Source organism: Dendropsophus ebraccatus, chromosome 1 (assembly GCF_027789765.1).
Source record: "Dendropsophus ebraccatus isolate aDenEbr1 chromosome 1, aDenEbr1.pat, whole genome shotgun sequence".
Taxonomy (NCBI): Eukaryota; Metazoa; Chordata; class Amphibia; order Anura; family Hylidae; genus Dendropsophus; species Dendropsophus ebraccatus.
In genome coordinates, this window is record NC_091454.1 from 27,836,943 (window position 1) to 27,857,398 (window position 20,456).

The 20,456-nt window shown below is 41.6% G+C and overlaps 1 protein-coding gene across 7 annotated transcripts; it reads right to left on the reverse strand.

Annotated features, from left to right (window-relative positions):
* Nucleotides 1-2,441: 2,441 nt before the first annotated feature.
* On the reverse strand, nucleotides 2,442-20,160 carry LOC138791119 (leukotriene C4 synthase-like). 7 transcript variants are annotated; one of them, XM_069969170.1, is made up of 9 exons: nucleotides 19,932-20,160; nucleotides 16,057-16,188; nucleotides 12,185-12,335; nucleotides 8,315-8,465; nucleotides 7,251-7,383; nucleotides 6,022-6,121; nucleotides 3,864-3,934; nucleotides 3,532-3,613; nucleotides 2,442-2,698 (listed from the first exon to the last, which is right to left on the reverse strand). In XM_069969170.1, exons 5-9 carry the CDS (start codon nucleotides 7,306-7,308, stop codon nucleotides 2,563-2,565), a joined length of 447 nt encoding a protein of 148 aa, XP_069825271.1. In that variant the 5' UTR covers nucleotides 7,309-7,383; nucleotides 8,315-8,465; nucleotides 12,185-12,335; nucleotides 16,057-16,188; nucleotides 19,932-20,160; the 3' UTR covers nucleotides 2,442-2,562. The 7 variants fall into 7 exon arrangements, with proteins under 7 accessions (XP_069825271.1, XP_069825272.1, XP_069825273.1 ...); XM_069969171.1 differs by having other exon boundaries at nucleotides 12,185-12,316; nucleotides 16,057-16,207; XM_069969172.1 differs by having other exon boundaries at nucleotides 8,315-8,446; nucleotides 16,057-16,207.
* Nucleotides 20,161-20,456: the final 296 nt, after the last annotated feature.

The following is a 20,456-nucleotide window of genomic DNA, read 5'->3' on the forward strand; positions in this document are numbered from 1 at the left end:
AAGCTTTGGGTGGATTCACGTTTCTTGGAGAGTAGGATTGTGTGACGCATTTCAGGCAGCGAATAAGTAAGCAGGTTGTGGGTCTCCTCGGCTTTGATGGTATCAATTCTCACAGGATGTTCCCTGATGAATCTGTCCTGACAACTTGATAATGATGGTAAGATGCGGAATCCCTGTCTATGCATTAAAAGGGCTCATGCACTTGGCCAGATTATGGATCCATGATACAGAAACCATAGACTTTTCTGGACCTGTTGTGTTTTTCCAGTTTAATATGCAGGCATCCGTAGGTTTGGATTCCATATAAATTGAGACGTGTTGAATTAGATCCCTTATATTACGGCAATATTTTTCCCTTGAAAATATTTACTTTCAACCCTACATAGGAATTATCTGCAATACCAGCAAAAGCCTATGAACAGGAGTGGCGCTGTTTAAGGTCAGTGCAACTTTTTGTATAGCTCAGAGATATTTATTTTTTATTCTTGGACAATCGGCTGTTTGTGTCTTTTGGTCCTGACTAGAGATGAGCGAATTTACAGTAGGAACGAGGCAAATCGCTTTGTTCCTATCTGTATTCTGCTTATCAGTCTGCTCTGTGCCGCTCCTCCCCGGGTGCTTTAAAGAGGACCTGTCAACCCCCGTGCCGGGGTGACAGGCTCCCAACCCCCAGCTAGATCCCCTTATACAGACCTCATCTCGCCGAGTCCCGCTCCCGGGACGGAGATATCCCAGTCAGCAGCCGGCACGCGCGCGCTGTTGGGAGTGGACCGGCGACCATAGAGAATGAATGGAGCCGTGCGCGCGCTGCAGAGATGAGTCCAGCTCCATTCATTCTCTATAGACTCCGAACCTCTCCCCACAGCACGCGCGCCGGCTTCTGACCAGGATATCTCCGTCCCGGGACCAGCTCCGGGAGCGGGACTTGGCCAGATGAGGTCTGTATAAGGGGATCTAGCTGGGGGTCGGGAGCCTGTCACCCCGGCACGGGGGGTGACAGGTCTCCTTTAAAAAGCTGGATCCAGTCCTGGGAAACTTTCTCCCAGCACCTATATATACACACACACATCCCTTGCTGCATGATAGTCAAGCTGTGTACTAGGCTCAGTAAATGAGCGTCGATCTAATGACGCTCCTTTACATTGCTGATGGCGCTGTATATTACGGCCCTAACAAAAGATTGGTGCACATTTAGGGTTAAAAGCCCTCTATACATCCAATGATAGATTGACTTCAGGTGAAGTTATACTTTATAATTCAGAGTATACTCCCACAATTGCATGGATATCAGTCGACAGAACCCTGTTGCTATTTTCAGAATGTTCTCACAGCTAAGAGGAGCAATTTCAATAATAACCTTATATTAGGCAATTGTTATACCTGTATAATGTTCTTGCCATAATTCTCTGTATAATCCTTCATTATGACTACACTTTAAAACGTTATCTATTTTTATAAGGAACCTGTGGTGAGTCATGATTTCTTTTTTTAACCTTTAAAAGGGAACCAGTCAGCATGATTGTGCTCATATGGTTCCCTGCAGCACAGTATAGATCTGCTGTGCAGCTTGCAGAGCATACCAGCCATGGCTGCTGCAGTAGCTTTACAAAGGGAATAAAGAAGTTTCATTATGCTGCGAGGGGCAGCAACTAGTCATCTGGGCTGGGAGCCGCCTGGGACTAGTCACCACTCTCTGCCTGTCAGCGCACAGTGCGTCACTAATGGGTCTCTCTGTCTGTCAATCATCCCCACACTGAACGTCAGAGAGTGGTGACTAGTCACGTGTGGCTCCCCACCCAGATGCCAACCCGGCCGATTATCATTACTGTGGAATAAGCCCCAAGTAATTTCCTAGGGGTCTGAATGGTAATCACATGACCCAACTGCAATAATGTAAGGCTGTATGAATGCAGCTAAGCTTCTTATTATCTTAGGATATATATATTTTATGTTTATCCCAGGCAGGTATACATTCAGTTATAGTAGATTTACCAAACACATCTGCTGGAAGTTGGTTCCAAGCATCTACTACTCTTTCAGTAAAATAATATTTACCCACGTTGCTTCTGATCTTTCCCCCAATTACCTCTCACTGTGTCCTCTTGTTCTTCAGTTCAGTTTTTTTTTTTCTTCTAAAAACACTTTTTTAGTTATGGCTCTTGGGCCGTGGAAACATAAAAATACTCATATTTGAGATTGCCATAATTATACTGACCTGTTAAAAATTGTAAAATTCTCACAAGTAAAAAAATGCAGTTATTTTATTTAATTTTTAATCCCTCTTAAGGGTGCGTTCACACATGCAGATCTGCAGCAGATTTCATCTAAATAACTGAACACAGCATCTAATCTGCACCATCAAATCTGCTGCGGATCCTGTACGTGTGAACGCACCCTTAAGGAGTTTTTAATAAAGGTCAATAAGTCAAATATATCCCAAATTTGTGCCACTGAAAAAATTTATTTTCACAGCAAAAAACAAACCCTGATAGAGCTAGAGCGACAAAACATTACAGTTCCTGAAATGCAATAGGAAAGAAAAAAAAACATGGTCCTCAGGGGTTAAAGCATCCACCAGGTCAGGCTTGGCTTAATACTGACATGACTGTATGAATGTAAGAAGAACTCCAGGAGACCGAGAAGAGATGATCCAATAAGAACCCAGAGGATGCTGGAGCTGATGTACATTGGTCTCAGCCTGTAGGAAGATGACAGCAGCTGAATATTGTGCATTCAAGGGGCCCTGATCTATACACTAGATGGGGGGTGAGCACGTACAGCCGCAGGTACCATGTGCCAATATATTCACAAGTTACAGAATGTTTTCACATTCGAGTATTCTGACTAGTTAAAATAGGGAAATTTTGCCATTCAGGTACATTGACAGATTCCTGCATCCATTACATATTGTAAAGCCATGTTTTACCATCACAATAAGAGTTAGGGTATGTTCACACTGAGGAATTGTGGCAAGATTTCTAGCGGATTCCATGCCAAAATGCTTAAAAATCTGCACACGGCGGGATTTCCGTGCGTAATGTTTCCGCCGTGGATCCGCTTTCCACACAAAGAATTGACAAGTCAATTCTTTCAACAGATTCCGCTAGAGGAATCCTATAGAAGTCAATGGTGCTTAAATTCTGCGTGTAGTCCGCTCAAATTCTCGTGGAATCCGCCACAATTCCTTAGTGTGCACATACTGTTTAGAGATGATCGAACATCGGGAATTTTCAGGTTCGATCAAACTCTAACCTTCTCCATTCGATTCCTGATGCCTTCCCGTTCTCTGGGGAAGGTGGAGACAGCCCAAGTGCCGCCTGGAAAACAGGGATACAGCCTACTACCTAGGTTGTATCCCTGTTTTCCAGGCGGTACTCTGGCTGTCTCCTCCTTCTGCACAGCACGGGAAGGCAGCGGGAATGGAATGGAGAAGATTAGATCGAGACTGAAAATTCCCGATGTTTGATCATCTCTTATTTTGTTATCCTCTCACAAAAATTCCTCCACTATCTGTATAGTCAGTTATTTTACCTTCCCAGAGCGGATTCAGCATATCCATGGAAATACTGGTGACGGGCAAGTAAATAAAGTAATCCACAAAACGCAGCAAATCCTGCAGAGGGTGAAAGCAGAAGCGGTCAGACACAGGGTTTTATGTTCCAGTATTTGTATGATGTACAGTGGGTCTGGGCTCTACAGTAATGTCACACTGGGGTCTATGGTGAAGGGTCCGGTCTTTATTGTAATTTTTATCCCTCCCCCATAGCTGTGAAAAACTCATATGTGACAGATTCTTTAATAAATTAAAGCTATAGGACCCAATATTAGCAATATAGACAGAGAATTGATTGTCATTTACTTACCCTGGTGGAAAAATATTCCTGCCACCCATAGAACAGAAAGGAACAGTGGGAAATATTCAGAGCAGTTCAGTCTAGAAGAAAGTGAAAACCCTATTAGGAAACACAATGGCGGGAGTTGTAGTTGTGCAGTAGCTGGGGGGGCACGGGTTGGGGTACGCTTCGTGTATATCCCCAAATGATATATATGAATGGATTGTCATCCCAAGACCACTTCTTCACAGAAATAGAGGATAGGTCTTTTCCTGGTATATGAGACTGTCAGACAGTGAATGGGTTGGCAGGAGAACCTCCTCCATTTACTTAAATGGTGGGGGTCAGCCCTCCAGTTATATCACCTTTCCTGTGAGTATGTGGGAGGCCGGTGTTCAGCATGATGTGGCCATGTGCACTATGTATGGATATGTCTGGTAAGTTGTATTTCTAGTCAGCAAGGAAAATCATTCTTCCTCTTCAGATATTTTTGTATTTCCTTTCACACTTCTACATTAGACGTTAGAGGAATTGGTATTATCTGACTTTTCTGCTTAAAGAATTTAAGGTTACTGCCATGTAAAATTTCATTACAGACACGTCAAAAGTTTTGATCGGTCACCAGACAGAGGTGGGGGTAGAGTGCGGCTCTGTGATTCACTCCCCGCCTAATCCAACAGGTTCCATAGACTTATTACGCAGAGCGATAATCTGCTGAATCAGTCAGGTTATTGCTCAGGGTAAAAAAGACAACAATCACCTGATAAAACGACCATCGGTCGATCGTTGTGGTTTATTCAAGCCTAAAGGCCCTATTCCACAGGCCGAGCAACGATGTAAACGAGCACCGATCTGCTAGATCGGCGCTCGTTTACTGGCCTATTCCATGGCCCCAATGATCGTTAAGCGAGGGCTGCAGGGACATCGTTACCGATGTCCTTGCAGCAATACATTACCTTTCCGGGCTTCTACTGCACTCCGTCTTCCTCCCCGGGTCCCGCAGCATAGCATCAGCTTCGGTGCGCTGTCAGACCGCTCAGCCAATCACTGGCCGCGGCAGTCCTGGCGGGACCTGGGGAGGAAGAAAGAGTGCAGAAGAAGCCCGGACAGGTAATATATGGTGCTTCTCAAATCGTCGGTCGCCTGCCACGCACCGCTATTCCACCGTAGCGATGCGTGGTGGGTGACCGATGATTTTAGGTCTGGCCCTAAATGAACGATCAGCCGAGGACGCGATCATTGGCTGATCGTTCTTTCTATTCCACAGAGCGATAAGCGTCTGAATCGGGCCGATTATCGCTGCCGTGGAATAGGGCCCTAATCATTGCCACTGGGTACTTATCGCTATTGTTACGTAAAATCTATTTGAATAAACATGGATAAAATAATAACAGACTGGTACATAGGGAGAGAGGACCCTGCCCATAATGTGAGTATTGACATGGGGCTGTGACGGATAACAGATTTTTTTTGTTATGGACAACACGGCACTTCCTGTTTTCTGACACCTTTTTTCTCTCAAAAACAGAAAACAGGAAGTCCTGTGTATCCTGGGCCATCTGAGCACTCACAGAGAGAAGGCAGTCATGTGATTGATGGACACATTGAGCCGTTACTCTCTGTATTGGCCGGAACTCTTGGGTTTAGTCTGTTTTTTACAACCAGCACAAGTCAGAAAATCTGCCATCAGGAGACTGGACCTGGATTTCTGGTAAGTTCAGCTTTGTTTTACAACATAACGACAAAAATAATGAATGTATATTGCAAACTTGCTTTATATCACATCTACTGTTAATTTAAATTTTAAGATGTTTTGAGGCAAAAGGGAGAAGTGATATTGATTGGTGGCTGGTGAAGGTTCTTTGAGGATGGGTTTGATGCATTTGAAGGTGGAATGTGGAGAGTACTTTGCACTGGGCAGGTGTGAAGCTGTGTTGAGGAGACTGTAGGATAAATCTTTCTCTGTTGCAGTCAATTGTTTCTTTGATATGTTAAAGAGGTTGTCCGGTGAGAAGAAGAGCTCCCTGAGGCTTACTCCGAGATGTGGGATCTCAGAAAGAGAGCGCTGACCCCTTTTAAAGGAAAACTATCAGCAGGTTCGTGTGGCATCCCGGCCATATATACTTGTTACATATCCTTGGTTATATAGTAATTCAGGAAATAACATGGAAATTTGTACCACACTTACTGTGCACGGAAAACTCTATCAAACACTGGATGACCTGATGTGTTTGGAGGAGAGATCTTGTATTTTCTGCGCGCCCATATCACCTGCATTGAGAAATATGCTGGACTCAAAAAAAAAAAAAAAGCAGTTTAATGTAATGTAGTCCAGCTTACTTGCATTGTAATTCACATTGCTGTGCATAATCTATACTGATTAATCTGGACAGTCGCTTATCACTTTTAGATTAGTGTTAGATTTTCCTGCAGCGCCACCATAGGGCTTTAAAAATGAAGCAGTACATGGGGTATGCGCACACTACGGAATCCTGATGGAACACCCGCCGCGGATTCCACAGCTCGCGGCCACACCCCTCTCCGTTGCTCCCATAGACGTCCGGACGACGGAATCTGTCAAACCTTAGAATGGAATCTATGGGAGCAGCGGAAACATGTGCGGCCGCAAGCTGCGGAATCCGCTGCGGGTGTTCTGTTGGGATTCCATAGTGTGCACATACCCTATTAGAAGAGAGCATAAGCTGAAGACCACCCATCCATATATAAACTCTTAAATACCAAGACATATAATATAGAGGATATACTCAGAAATTACACAGTGTTGCGGTAATACATTTACATCCTTTGTTCAGCAACAGCCAGGCCCAATACTTTGCTTGCTGTTGGAACTGTTGTGTATTATTATATAATACCCCATAATGGATTTTTCTATATACACTACATGTAAATAATGCACTGACTACAATATACACATAAACCTATAAAATGGGCAAGCTACTGCAGAACCTTTTGTCAGTTACAGGTTCTTAGGGAAAGAATAGCAGCAGCAACAATGTCTATAGAAACATGAAATCATGATAAACTATATAACAGTATATAATACACCATAACATCTAATTGGGGGGGGGGGGGGGGGGGGGGGGGGTCAGTGATAAAGATAAAGCTGTGCATTTTGCATCAAAAAGAGGTTCTGCAGCATCTGGAATGTTTATTACAAGGCGTCTTCACCTATAAATTATGCGGACTTGTAATATTGTTATAATTTACAGTATAGTTTCTCACATACTTTGCTAGCTGTAGGCCATAACATTTCAGCATGTAAATGTAAGCAATCTTACAGCTGACCTAGATACGCAGGACCGCAGTCACACAAGCTGCTACTATCTGCTGCATGTCTCATACTGTACAGCAATGTAGAGAGGTGGACGACCTCAGCAGAAGGAGCCATGGGGTTACCTTGTTCCAGGACTGCGGCTCTGGTGACAAAAGCTAGTAGAGCCACTTGGTCGTGCATGTTAGATGTGAGGATACAGTGCTCTGGATGTTTTCTGAGGGTTTGATCCAAGCAATAGCTTTAGATTTGCAGGTACTGAGGAAAAAATTTTTATATTATATATATATATATATATATATATATATATATATATATATATATATACACACACACACACACATACAGTGGTACCTTGGTTTAAGAGTAACTTGGATTAAGAGCATTTTGCAAGAAAAACTCAGTTTTTCAAAACTGTAACTTGGATTAAGAGCATTGCTTTGGTTTAAGAGCTCCCTGTACTGGGTGGGAGGGGGAGTGGGGGAGGGGCATGGTCTGCATATCGGGGTCTACAGCCCTGTACTCTGACCCAGAAAGTCTCCCTCACCTTCCAAATCATAGAAGATTCACTTCAGGGTGGGGCTTGCACAGGACTTTGGAAGTAATCTCTTAGCTCATAGCTTAATCTTATGGCTATGTTCACACTACGTGTATTTCAGTCAGTATTGTGGATGGCCGCCATATAACAGTAAATAACTGCCATTATTTCAATATAAGGGGCGTTGTTTTAAAATAACAGCAAATATTTGCCATTAAATGGCAGCCATCCACTCAATTTCAACATTGTGTGAACAGATCCTTTCTGTGTTTTCATTCCACTCTTGGTTTTGGTTGCAATATGAGGACCAAAATAGACTACCACACAAATTACATAGGGGCGGCCAGCAGCGTGGTGCCCTATAATCAACTTAAAGGGGTATTCTCAGGATCAGCGTGGACCCCAATGAGCAGGTTGTTATAGAGTTAACGTAATGGGATCGGAATACCCCTTTAGATTCACACTATGTAAAAAAAAAAAAACTGCCATATTTCGTAACACTGGCCAGTTGTTGTGTGAACATAGCCGAAAGGGGTATTCCAATCCCGTTAGCTAAATATTCTGAAAAAATAAAGTTACAAAAAAAAATAGAAAGCAAAATGAGAGCTGAGCTCTGTCCGTCTACATAGCTACATCGGCTTCTGACCTTACCTTGCTGTATCCTCTGCAGGACTCTGTGAAGGAGCGATGACTGTCAGCCTCTTGCTGCTTTGTGGTTGCTGTAGTTTTCCTGGCACATTACAGTAGGTGGGTCCTCAGGGTATCAGGATGCAGAACGCTTTGCTGGCCAGAATTATACACACTGATAAGGAAGAAGAAGGGGAAACGCATACAGAATGACAGCAACTTATTTCATACATTTTGTATTCTTAATCCTATCATTACCAATGACCGATAACCTGCTGTGGTTTATAGATCGTCTAATATCAAATGTATGAAGCTAATAAACTATGAACTGTAATGTAATAAACTGAACTGTAATAATTATTGCTGTCAACAAAAGTGGTGCTGATACTGGAGGAAAAGCAAATTCCCAGTTACCCTTTATGCACAGGATCAGGATCAGTGGAGATCTGACCACCGGGACCCCTGCTGAGCCAGAGAATGCACAGCCAGCATTCCTATCATTTCTTATGGGCTTCTTGACATGCGCAGTGCCCTCTGTTCTTTATAAAATACAATTGTTTTTACATAACGTGAACATAGCCTTAAAGCAGAGGTCTAACAATTTTTTATTAAACTATCGTATTGCCCTTCAAAAGTTATACAAATTACCAATATACACTTATTATGGGAAATGCACATAAAGTGCTTTTTTTTCTGAAAAAAAATAGACTGAAATATACGTAGTGTGAACCCAGCCTATAGCTGTAACCCCTCTCTCCCCGGACAGAGAATGCTGCTATACTGTACCCACATATGTCCTGCTCATTCCTTCATGCTCTCTGGCAGTCCTTGTGTTTCCCATCCTCTCCATTCCTAATGTGCCTGCACTCACACTCAGCTATACACACTGCTGCTATAATCTGCCTGCACTCACACTCAGCTATACACACTGCTGCTATAATATGCCTGCACTTACACTCAGTCATTCACACTGCTGTATAGAAAAATTTCTGTCACTGTCCTCCTGCACAGCTCTGTGATTCTCACTTCCTGATTGGTCCATTCTGAACACACACCCCTTCTCCATTGCTATCATGTGACCACACAGACCTCTGACAAACTGCTGCTGTTTTTTAGGTTAATACACATACTATACATTATTCTCCACATGCTGATTGCTATATTGTACAGTAAGTTATAATAAATTTTCCACGGTTTCTGGTTATTCAGAATTAAAAAAAAAAAAAATCTGTATTTTTGGGGTGTGCAACAAATTGTCTGCATTTCAACAATTTCTTATGTGAAAATTTTTTGGTTTAAGAGTGGATTTGGATTACAAGCACGGTCCCAGAACGAATTATGCTCACAATCCAAGGCACCAGTGTGTGTGTGTGTGTGTGTGTGTGTGTGTGTGTGTGTCTATATATATATATATATATATATTAATATATATATATATATATATATATATATATATATTAATCTGCGCAGCGCCAACAGATTCCACAGCTTTTTTTTTTTTTTAACACACACAATACAGAAGTTACATTTACATAATATAAAACTAAATAAATAGAAATACCACAAGACCAAAGGAAATAGGATATACAAAACTATCTGATTATAATACGAACTTTAGAAGAGAGAGCCTGTCTGCTTTGCATGGATTTACCTATTATGCGACTTCCTCTTATTCTTTTTATTACACATCAATAATTAACATGAAATAGACGCACCTTTGATACACAGTGGCACAAGCCCTTTATACCTGGAGAGGACACAGGGGCAGCTGGCCACAAGGTCCGGGAAGTATAGGTGGCCATATAGTTATTATAGTTATATAGTATATAGTTATGCTCAGCTGAACTAATATATACGCTATATACACTAGCCGAACAATCAGTGGCCTGATAGATTGCATTATTAACGCCACCATGATGCACATAAATATTGCCGACATGTACGTACATTAAAAAAAATGCAACCAAGCAGAACATGTCTACATATACTGTCCATACTGTTATTGTCATCATTTACAGTATATATACACATTTCATCACATTCTGTATATACATCTGTCTACCAGTGCACCAATTTTCGTTTTTGCACTTTTGCTTTTTCCACTTTATGTTTAAAAAAGTCCCACTAGACACCAGGGATATGAAGTATAAAGCACTTCAATACAAGCTGTCAGGTTTGACAGCTGCATTGAAGTGCTTAATTAGCCGGCGCGGCAACGGGACCTGCGTCGGCTATTAGCGGCGCACCGGGGAGCGCCTATATTAGCCGGCGCAGGTCCCGATGCCGCTGATCACAGCCGGGAGCGGCAGGACCCACCCCTCTATGAACTCCCCCCGCGGAACCATGACGTACCAGGTACGTCATGGGTCGCTTATGGGTTAAATAATACTGCTCTATGCAATGCACAAGTATTACGACATAAAAGCACATAAATGCTGCTACTCTGTATACCCTACACTAAACATACAGATAATATCACCATACATTAACCAAATATATATTTATTTTTTTACTTGATGTCTGTCATGCAAATCGCCAAAGGGAAAAAAGAAAAAAATATATTATAGCACTTCCCCATTTTAGGACAGTGAAAGGGGGGGGGGGGGGGAGGTGAGATCTACTGATACCAGCAGAGATATGGCTAGAGAAGAGATGGTGTGTGCATGCACAGGCTGCTGCTCGCTGCATCGCTCATGTCTGACTATGCTCCACACTGTATTTCTTCCCTATATTTATTATATATTCATCGAGAAAGCAGTTGGTAATTCCAGAAATGGATAGATGGAAACCAAAAGAATGTTCTTTTAGAAAGATAAAGATTTGGTATTTAAGGCAGCAACCGTATCGTTTCACACTCTTATGGGAATACTGGCTGTCTTATTGGGGGGGCACTATGGCTGGCAGTTATTTCCACTTCATTTTCATATATATATATATATATATATATATATATATATTCTTGCTGATATAATAGCATTAGTAAGTCTATGCATCCCCAGCGCCTTCACTACAAATCCCAGCATGCTCTCTTCTTAAGCTGCATTCTTACTACAAATACAGGTATGCCAAGCCGCAGGCCCCTCTATAACACCGCCTCCTCTGTACATAATACCCTTCACCTACATGTAAAAGCATCATGACCTGCACATGTCACATCCTCGGTGTAGTATACACAACCAAAACTCGCTACTCACCTGCCCCTGGTAGCGTCCTCCTGCTTCTTTAACCTGTCTGTGCTGCAGCATGTGTAATTAAGCTCTGTATCTCTTACATGCTGCAGCACAGGAAGGGTTAAACAGCACATTTCTCTCTCATCGGCTTCTGACTTCCACACCGGGTCCGGCTCGCCTATTTTCCTACTTTCAGGCAGGTTGACATTCACTTACTGTAGATTTACCTACCACATCTGCTGGAAGTTTGTTCTAAGTATCTACTACTCTTTTAGTACAGTAAGATTTTCTCATGTGACTTCTGATCGATTATAATTAAGGAAAGAGACTGACCACAAGAACAAGGAGACACAGACACCTCACTGAAGTCAGCCGGAGAAGGGGTTAGACTACCACACAAATTACATAGGGGCGGCCAGCAGCGTGGTGCCCTATAATCAACTTAAAGGGGTATTCTCAGGATCAGCGTGGACCCCAATGAGCAGGTTGTTATAGAGTTAACGTAATGGGATCGGAATACCCCTTTAGATTCACACTATGTAAAAAAAAAAAAAACTGCCATATTTCGTAACACTGGCCAGTTGTTGTGTGAACATAGCCGAAAGGGGTATTCCAATCCCGTTAGCTAAATATTCTGAAAAAATAAAGTTACAAAAAAAAATAGAAAGCAAAATGAGAGCTGAGCTCTGTCCGTCTACATAGCTACATCGGCTTCTGACCTTACCTTGCTGTATCCTCTGCAGGACTCTGTGAAGGAGCGATGACTGTCAGCCTCTTGCTGCTTTGTGGTTGCTGTAGTTTTCCTGGCACATTACAGTAGGTGGGTCCTCAGGGTATCAGGATGCAGAACGCTTTGCTGGCCAGAATTATACACACTGATAAGGAAGAAGAAGGGGAAACGCATACAGAATGACAGCAACTTATTTCATACATTTTGTATTCTTAATCCTATCATTACCAATGACCGATAACCTGCTGTGGTTTATAGATCGTCTAATATCAAATGTATGAAGCTAATAAACTATGAACTGTAATGTAATAAACTGAACTGTAATAATTATTGCTGTCAACAAAAGTGGTGCTGATACTGGAGGAAAAGCAAATTCCCAGTTACCCTTTATGCACAGGATCAGGATCAGTGGAGATCTGACCACCGGGACCCCTGCTGAGCCAGAGAATGCACAGCCAGCATTCCTATCATTTCTTATGGGCTTCTTGACATGCGCAGTGCCCTCTGTTCTTTATAAAATACAATTGTTTTTACATAACGTGAACATAGCCTTAAAGCAGAGGTCTAACAATTTTTTATTAAACTATCGTATTGCCCTTCAAAAGTTATACAAATTACCAATATACACTTATTATGGGAAATGCACATAAAGTGCTTTTTTTTCTGAAAAAAATAGACTGAAATATACGTAGTGTGAACCCAGCCTATAGCTGTAACCCCTCTCTCCCCGGACAGAGAATGCTGCTATACTGTACCCACATATGTCCTGCTCATTCCTTCATGCTCTCTGGCAGTCCTTGTGTTTCCCATCCTCTCCATTCCTAATGTGCCTGCACTCACACTCAGCTATACACACTGCTGCTATAAATCTGCCTGCACTCACACTCAGCTATACACACTGCTGCTATAATATGCCTGCACTTACACTCAGTCATTCACACTGCTGTATAGAAAAATTTCTGTCACTGTCCTCCTGCACAGCTCTGTGATTCTCACTTCCTGATTGGTCCATTCTGAACACACACCCCTTCTCCATTGCTATCATGTGACCACACAGACCTCTGACAAACTGCTGCTGTTTTTTAGGTTAATACACATACTATACATTATTCTCCACATGCTGATTGCTATATTGTACAGTAAGTTATAATAAATTTTCCACGGTTTCTGGTTATTCAGAATTAAAAAAAAAAAAATCTGTATTTTTGGGGTGTGCAACAAATTGTCTGCATTTCAACAATTTCTTATGTGAAAATTTTTTGGTTTAAGAGTGGATTTGGATTACAAGCACGGTCCCAGAACGAATTATGCTCACAATCCAAGGCACCAGTGTGTGTGTGTGTGTGTGTGTGTGTGTGTGTGTGTGTCTATATATATATATATATATATATATTAATATATATATATATATATATATATATATATATATTAATCTGCGCAGCGCCAACAGATTACACAGTTTTTTTTGTTTTTTTTAACACACACAATACAGAAGTTACATTTACATAATATAAAACTAAATAAATAGAAATACCACAAGACCAAAGGAAATAGGATATACAAAACTATCTGATTATAATACGAACTTTAGAAGAGAGAGCCTGTCTGCTTTGCATGGATTTACCTATTATGCGACTTCCTCTTATTCTTTTATTACACATCAATAATTAACATGAAATAGACGCACCTTTGATACACAGTGGCACAAGCCCTTTATACCTGGAGAGGACACAGGGGCAGCTGGCCACAAGGTCCGGGAAGTATAGGTGGCCATATAGTTATTATAGTTATATAGTATATAGTTATGCTCAGCTGAACTAATATATACGCTATATACACTAGCCGAACAATCAGTGGCCTGATAGATTGCATTATTAACGCCACCATGATGCACATAAATATTGCCGACATGTACGTACATTAAAAAAAATGCAACCAAGCAGAACATGTCTACATATACTGTCCATACTGTTATTGTCATCATTTACAGTATATATACACATTTCATCACATTCTGTATATACATCTGTCTACCAGTGCACCAATTTTCGTTTTGCACTTTTGCTTTTTCCACTTTATGTTTAAAAAAGTCCCACTAGACACCAGGGATATGAAGTATAAAGCACTTCAATACAAGCTGTCAGGTTTGACAGCTGCATTGAAGTGCTTAATTAGCCGGCGCGGCAACGGGACCTGCGTCGGCTAATAGAGGCGCACCGGGGAGCGCCTCTATTAGCCGGCGCAGGTCCCGATGCCGCTGATCACAGCCGGGAGCGGCAGGACCCACCCCTCTATGAACTCCCCCCGCGGAACCATGACGTACCAGGTACGTCATGGGTCGCTTATGGGTTAAATAATACTGCTCTATGCAATGCACAAGTATTACGACATAAAAGCACATAAATGCTGCTACTCTGTATACCCTACACTAAACATACAGATAATATCACCATACATTAACCAAATATATATTTATTTTTTTACTTGATGTCTGTCATGCAAATCGCCAAAGGGAAAAAAGAAAAAAAATATATTATAGCACTTCCCCATTTTAGGACAGTGAAAGGGGGGGGGGGGGGGAGGTGAGATCTACTGAGACCAGCAGAGATATGGCTAGAGAAGAGATGGTGTGTGCATGCACAGGCTGCTGCTCGCTGCATCGCTCATGTCTGACTATGCTCCACACTGTATTTCTTCCCTATATTTATTATATATTCATCGAGAAAGCAGTTGGTAATTCCAGAAATGGATAGATGGAAACCAAAAGAATGTTCTTTTAGAAAGATAAAGATTTGGTATTTAAGGCAGCAACCGTATCGTTTCACACTCTTATGGGAATACTGGCTGTCTTATTGGGGGGGCACTATGGCTGGCAGTTATTTCCACTTCATTTTCATATATATATATATATATATATATATATATATATATTCTTGCTGATATAATAGCATTAGTAAGTCTATGCATCCCCAGCGCCTTCACTACAATCCCAGCATGCTCTCTTCTTAAGCTGCATTCTTACTACAAATACAGGTATGCCAAGCCGCAGGCCCCTCTATAACACCGCCTCCTCTGTACATAATACCCTTCACCTACATGTAAAAGCATCATGACCTGCACATGTCACATCCTCGGTGTAGTATACACAACCAAAACTCGCTACTCACCTGCCCCTGGTAGCGTCCTCCTGCTTCTTTAACCTGTCTGTGCTGCAGCATGTGTAATTAAGCTCTGTATCTCTTACATGCTGCAGCACAGGAAGGGTTAAACAGCACATTTCTCTCTCATCGGCTTCTGACTTCCACACCGGGTCCGGCTCGCCTATTTTCCTACTTTCAGGCAGGTTGACATTCACTTACTGTAGATTTACCTACCACATCTGCTGGAAGTTTGTTCTAAGTATCTACTACTCTTTTAGTACAGTAAGATTTTCTCATGTGACTTCTGATCGATTATAATTAAGGAAAGAGACTGACCACAAGAACAAGGAGACACAGACACCTCACTGAAGTCAGCCGGAGAAGGGGTTAGACTACCACACAAATTACATAGGGGCGGCCAGCAGCGTGGTGCCCTATAATCAACTTAAAGGGGTATTCTCAGGATCAGCGTGGACCCCAATGAGCAGGTTGTTATAGAGTTAACGTAATGGGATCGGAATACCCCTTTAGATTCACACTATGTAAAAAAAAAAAAACTGCCATATTTCGTAACACTGGCCAGTTGTTGTGTGAACATAGCCGAAAGGGGTATTCCAATCCCGTTAGCTAAATATTCTGAAAAAATAAAGTTACAAAAAAAAATAGAAAGCAAAATGAGAGCTGAGCTCTGTCCGTCTACATAGCTACATCGGCTTCTGACCTTACCTTGCTGTATCCTCTGCAGGACTCTGTGAAGGAGCGATGACTGTCAGCCTCTTGCTGCTTTGTGGTTGCTGTAGTTTTCCTGGCACATTACAGTAGGTGGGTCCTCAGGGTATCAGGATGCAGAACGCTTTGCTGGCCAGAATTATACACACTGATAAGGAAGAAGAAGGGGAAACGCATACAGAATGACAGCAACTTATTTCATACATTTTGTATTCTTAATCCTATCATTACCAATGACCGATAACCTGCTGTGGTTTATAGATCGTCTAATATCAAATGTATGAAGCTAATAAACTATGAACTGTAATGTAATAACTGAACTGTAATAATTATTGCTGTCAACAAAAGTGGTGCTGATACTGGAGGAAAAGCAAATTCCCAGTTACCCTTTATGCACAGGATCAGGATCAGTGGAGATCTGACCACCGGGACCCCTGCTGAGCCAGAGAATGCACAGCCAGCATTCCTATCATTTCTTATGGGCTTCTTGACATGCGCAGTGCCCTCTGTTCTTTATAAAATACAATTGTTTTTACATAACGTGAACATAGCCTTAAAGCAGAGGTCTAACAATTTTTTATTAAACTATCGTATTGCCCTTCAAAAGTTATACAAATTACCAATATACACTTATTATGGGAAATGCACATAAAGTGCTTTTTTTTCTGAAAAAAATAGACTGAAATATACGTAGTGTGAACCCAGCCTATAGCTGTAACCCCTCTCTCCCCGGACAGAGAATGCTGCTATACTGTACCCACATATGTCCTGCTCATTCCTTCATGCTCTCTGGCAGTCCTTGTGTTTCCCATCCTCTCCATTCCTAATGTGCCTGCACTCACACTCAGCTATACACACTGCTGCTATAATCTGCCTGCACTCACACTCAGCTATACACACTGCTGCTATAATATGCCTGCACTTACACTCAGTCATTCACACTGCTGTATAGAAAAATTTCTGTCACTGTCCTCCTGCACAGCTCTGTGATTCTCACTTCCTGATTGGTCCATTCTGAACACACACCCCTTCTCCATTGCTATCATGTGACCACACAGACCTCTGACAAACTGCTGCTGTTTTTTTAGGTTAATACACATACTATACATTATTCTCCACATGCTGATTGCTATATTGTACAGTAAGTTATAATAAATTTTCCACGGTTTCTGGTTATTCAGAATTAAAAAAAAAAAAATCTGTATTTTTGGGGTGTGCAAACAAATTGTCTGCATTTCAACAATTTCTTATGTGAAAATTTTTTGGTTTAAGAGTGGATTTGGATTACAAGCACGGTCCCAGAACGAATTATGCTCACAATCCAAGGCACCAGTGTGTGTGTGTGTGTGTGTGTGTGTGTGTGTGTGTGTCTATATATATATATATATATATATTAATATATATATATATATATATATATATATATATATTAATCTGCGCAGCGCCAACAGATTACACAGTTTTTTTTTGTTTTTTTTAACACACACAATACAGAAGTTACATTTACATAATATAAAACTAAATAAATAGAAATACCACAAGACCAAAGGAAATAGGATATACAAAACTATCTGATTATAATACGAACTTTAGAAGAGAGAGCCTGTCTGCTTTGCATGGATTTACCTATTATGCGACTTCCTCTTATTCTTTTTATTACACATCAATAATTAACATGAAATAGACGCACCTTTGATACACAGTGGCACAAGCCCTTTATACCTGGAGAGGACACAGGGGCAGCTGGCCACAAGGTCCGGGAAGTATAGGTGGCCATATAGTTATTATAGTTATATAGTATATAGTTATGCTCAGCTGAACTAATATATACGCTATATACACTAGCCGAACAATCAGTGGCCTGATAGATTGCATTATTAACGCCACCATGATGCACATAAATATTGCCGACATGTACGTACATTAAAAAAAAATGCAACCAAGCAGAACATGTCTACATATACTGTCCATACTGTTATTGTCATCATTTACAGTATATATACACATTTCATCACATTCTGTATATACATCTGTCTACCAGTGCACCAATTTTCGTTTTTGCACTTTTGCTTTTTCCACTTTATGTTTAAAAAAGTCCCACTAGACACCAGGGATATGAAGTATAAAGCACTTCAATACAAGCTGTCAGGTTTGACAGCTGCATTGAAGTGCTTAATTAGCCGGCGCGGCAACGGGACCTGCGTCGGCTAATAGAGGCGCACCGGGGAGCGCCTCTATTAGCCGGCGCAGGTCCCGATGCCGCTGATCACAGCCGGGAGCGGCAGGACCCACCCCTCTATGAACTCCCCCCGCGGAACCATGACGTACCAGGTACGTCATGGGTCGCTTATGGGTTAAATAATACTGCTCTATGCAATGCACAAGTATTACGACATAAAAGCACATAAATGCTGCTACTCTGTATACCCTACACTAAACATACAGATAATATCACCATACATTAACCAAATATATATTTATTTTTTTACTTGATGTCTGTCATGCAAATCGCCAAAGGGAAAAAAGAAAAAAAATATATTATAGCACTTCCCCATTTTAGGACAGTGAAAGGGGGGGGGGGGGGGAGGTGAGATCTACTGATACCAGCAGAGATATGGCTAGAGAAGAGATGGTGTGTGCATGCACAGGCTGCTGCTCGCTGCATCGCTCATGTCTGACTATGCTCCACACTGTATTTCTTCCCTATATTTATTATATATTCATCGAGAAAGCAGTTGGTAATTCCAGAAATGGATAGATGGAAACCAAAAGAATGTTCTTTTAGAAAGATAAAGATTTGGTATTTAAGGCAGCAACCGTATCGTTTCACACTCTTATGGGAATACTGGCTGTCTTATTGGGGGGGCACTATGGCTGGCAGTTATTTCCACTTCATTTTCATATATATATATATATATATATATATATATATATTCTTGCTGATATAATAGCATTAGTAAGTCTATGCATCCCCAGCGCCTTCACTACAAATCCCAGCATGCTCTCTTCTTAAGCTGCATTCTTACTACAAATACAGGTATGCCAAGCCGCAGGCCCCTCTATAACACCGCCTCCTCTGTACATAATACCCTTCACCTACATGTAAAAGCATCATGACCTGCACATGTCACATCCTCGGTGTAGTATACACAACCAAAACTCGCTACTTCACCTGCCCCTGGTAGCGTCCTCCTGCTTCTTTAACCTGTCTGTGCTGCAGCATGTGTAATTAAGCTCTGTATCTCTTACATGCTGCAGCACAGGAAGGGTTAAACAGCACATTTCTCTCTCATCGGCTTCTGACTTCCACACCGGGTCCGGCTCGCCTATTTTCCTACTTTCAGGCAGGTTGACATTCACTTACTGTAGATTTACCTACCACATCTGCTGGAAGTTTGTTCTAAGTATCTACTACTCTTTTAGTACAGTAAGATTTTCTCATGTGACTTCTGATCGATTATAATTAAGGAAAGAGACTGACCACAAGAACAAGGAGACACAGACACCTCACTGAAGTCAGCCGGAGAAGGGGTTAGACTACCACACAAATTACATAGGGGCGGCCAGCAGCGTGGTGCCCTATAATCAACTTAAAGGGGTATTCTCAGGATCAGCGTGGACCCCAATGAGCAGGTTGTTATAGAGTTAACGTAATGGGATCGGAATACCCCTTTAGGTTCACACTATGTAAAAAAAAAAACTGCCATATTTCGTAACACTGGCCAGTTGTTGTGTGAACATAGCCTAAAGGGGTATTCCAATCCCGTTAGCTAAATATTCTGAAAAAATAAAGTTACAAAGAAAAATAGAAAGCAAAATGAGAGCTGAGCTCTGTCCGTCTACATAGCTATTACATCGGCTTCTGACCTTACCTTGCTGTATCCTCTGCAGGACTCTGTGAAGGAGCGATGACTGTCAGCCTCTTGCTGCTTTGTGGTTGCTGTAGTTTTCCTGGCACATTACAGTAGGTGGGTCCTCAGGGTATCAGGATGCAGAACGCTTTGCTGGCCAGAATTATACACACTGATAAGGAAGAAGAAGGGGAAACGCATACAGAATGACAGCAACTTATTTCATACATTTTGTATTCTTAATCCTATCATTACCAATGACGCCTTGAAGAAGAGAAGAACCGATAACCTGCTGTGGTTTATAGATCGTCTAATATCAAATTTATGAAGCTAATAAACTATGAACTGTAATGTAATAAACTGAACTGTAATAATTATTGCTGTCAACAAAAGTGGTGCTGATACTGGAGGAAAAGCAAATTCCCAGTTACCCTCTATGCACAGGATCAGGATCAGTGGAGATCAGACCACCGGGACCCCTGCTGAGCCAGAGAATGCACAGCCAGCATTCCTATCATTTCTTATGGGCTTCTTGACATGCGCAGT

Bases quoted from the DNA above. Each gene is read 5' to 3' on its own strand.
- LOC138791119 (XM_069969170.1), bottom strand. From the start codon at position 7,308: ATGCACGACCAAGTGGCTCTACTAGCTTTTGTCACCAGAGCCGCAGTC. The intron at 6,122-7,250 runs GTAACCCCATGG...TTTTGAGTCCAG, and splicing joins AGCCGCAGTCCTGGAACAAG to CATATTTCTCAATGCAGGTG. The intron at 2,699-3,531 runs GTAAAATAACTG...ATCTTCCTACAG, and splicing joins GCTGAATCCGCTCTGGGAAG to GCTGAGACCAATGTACATCA.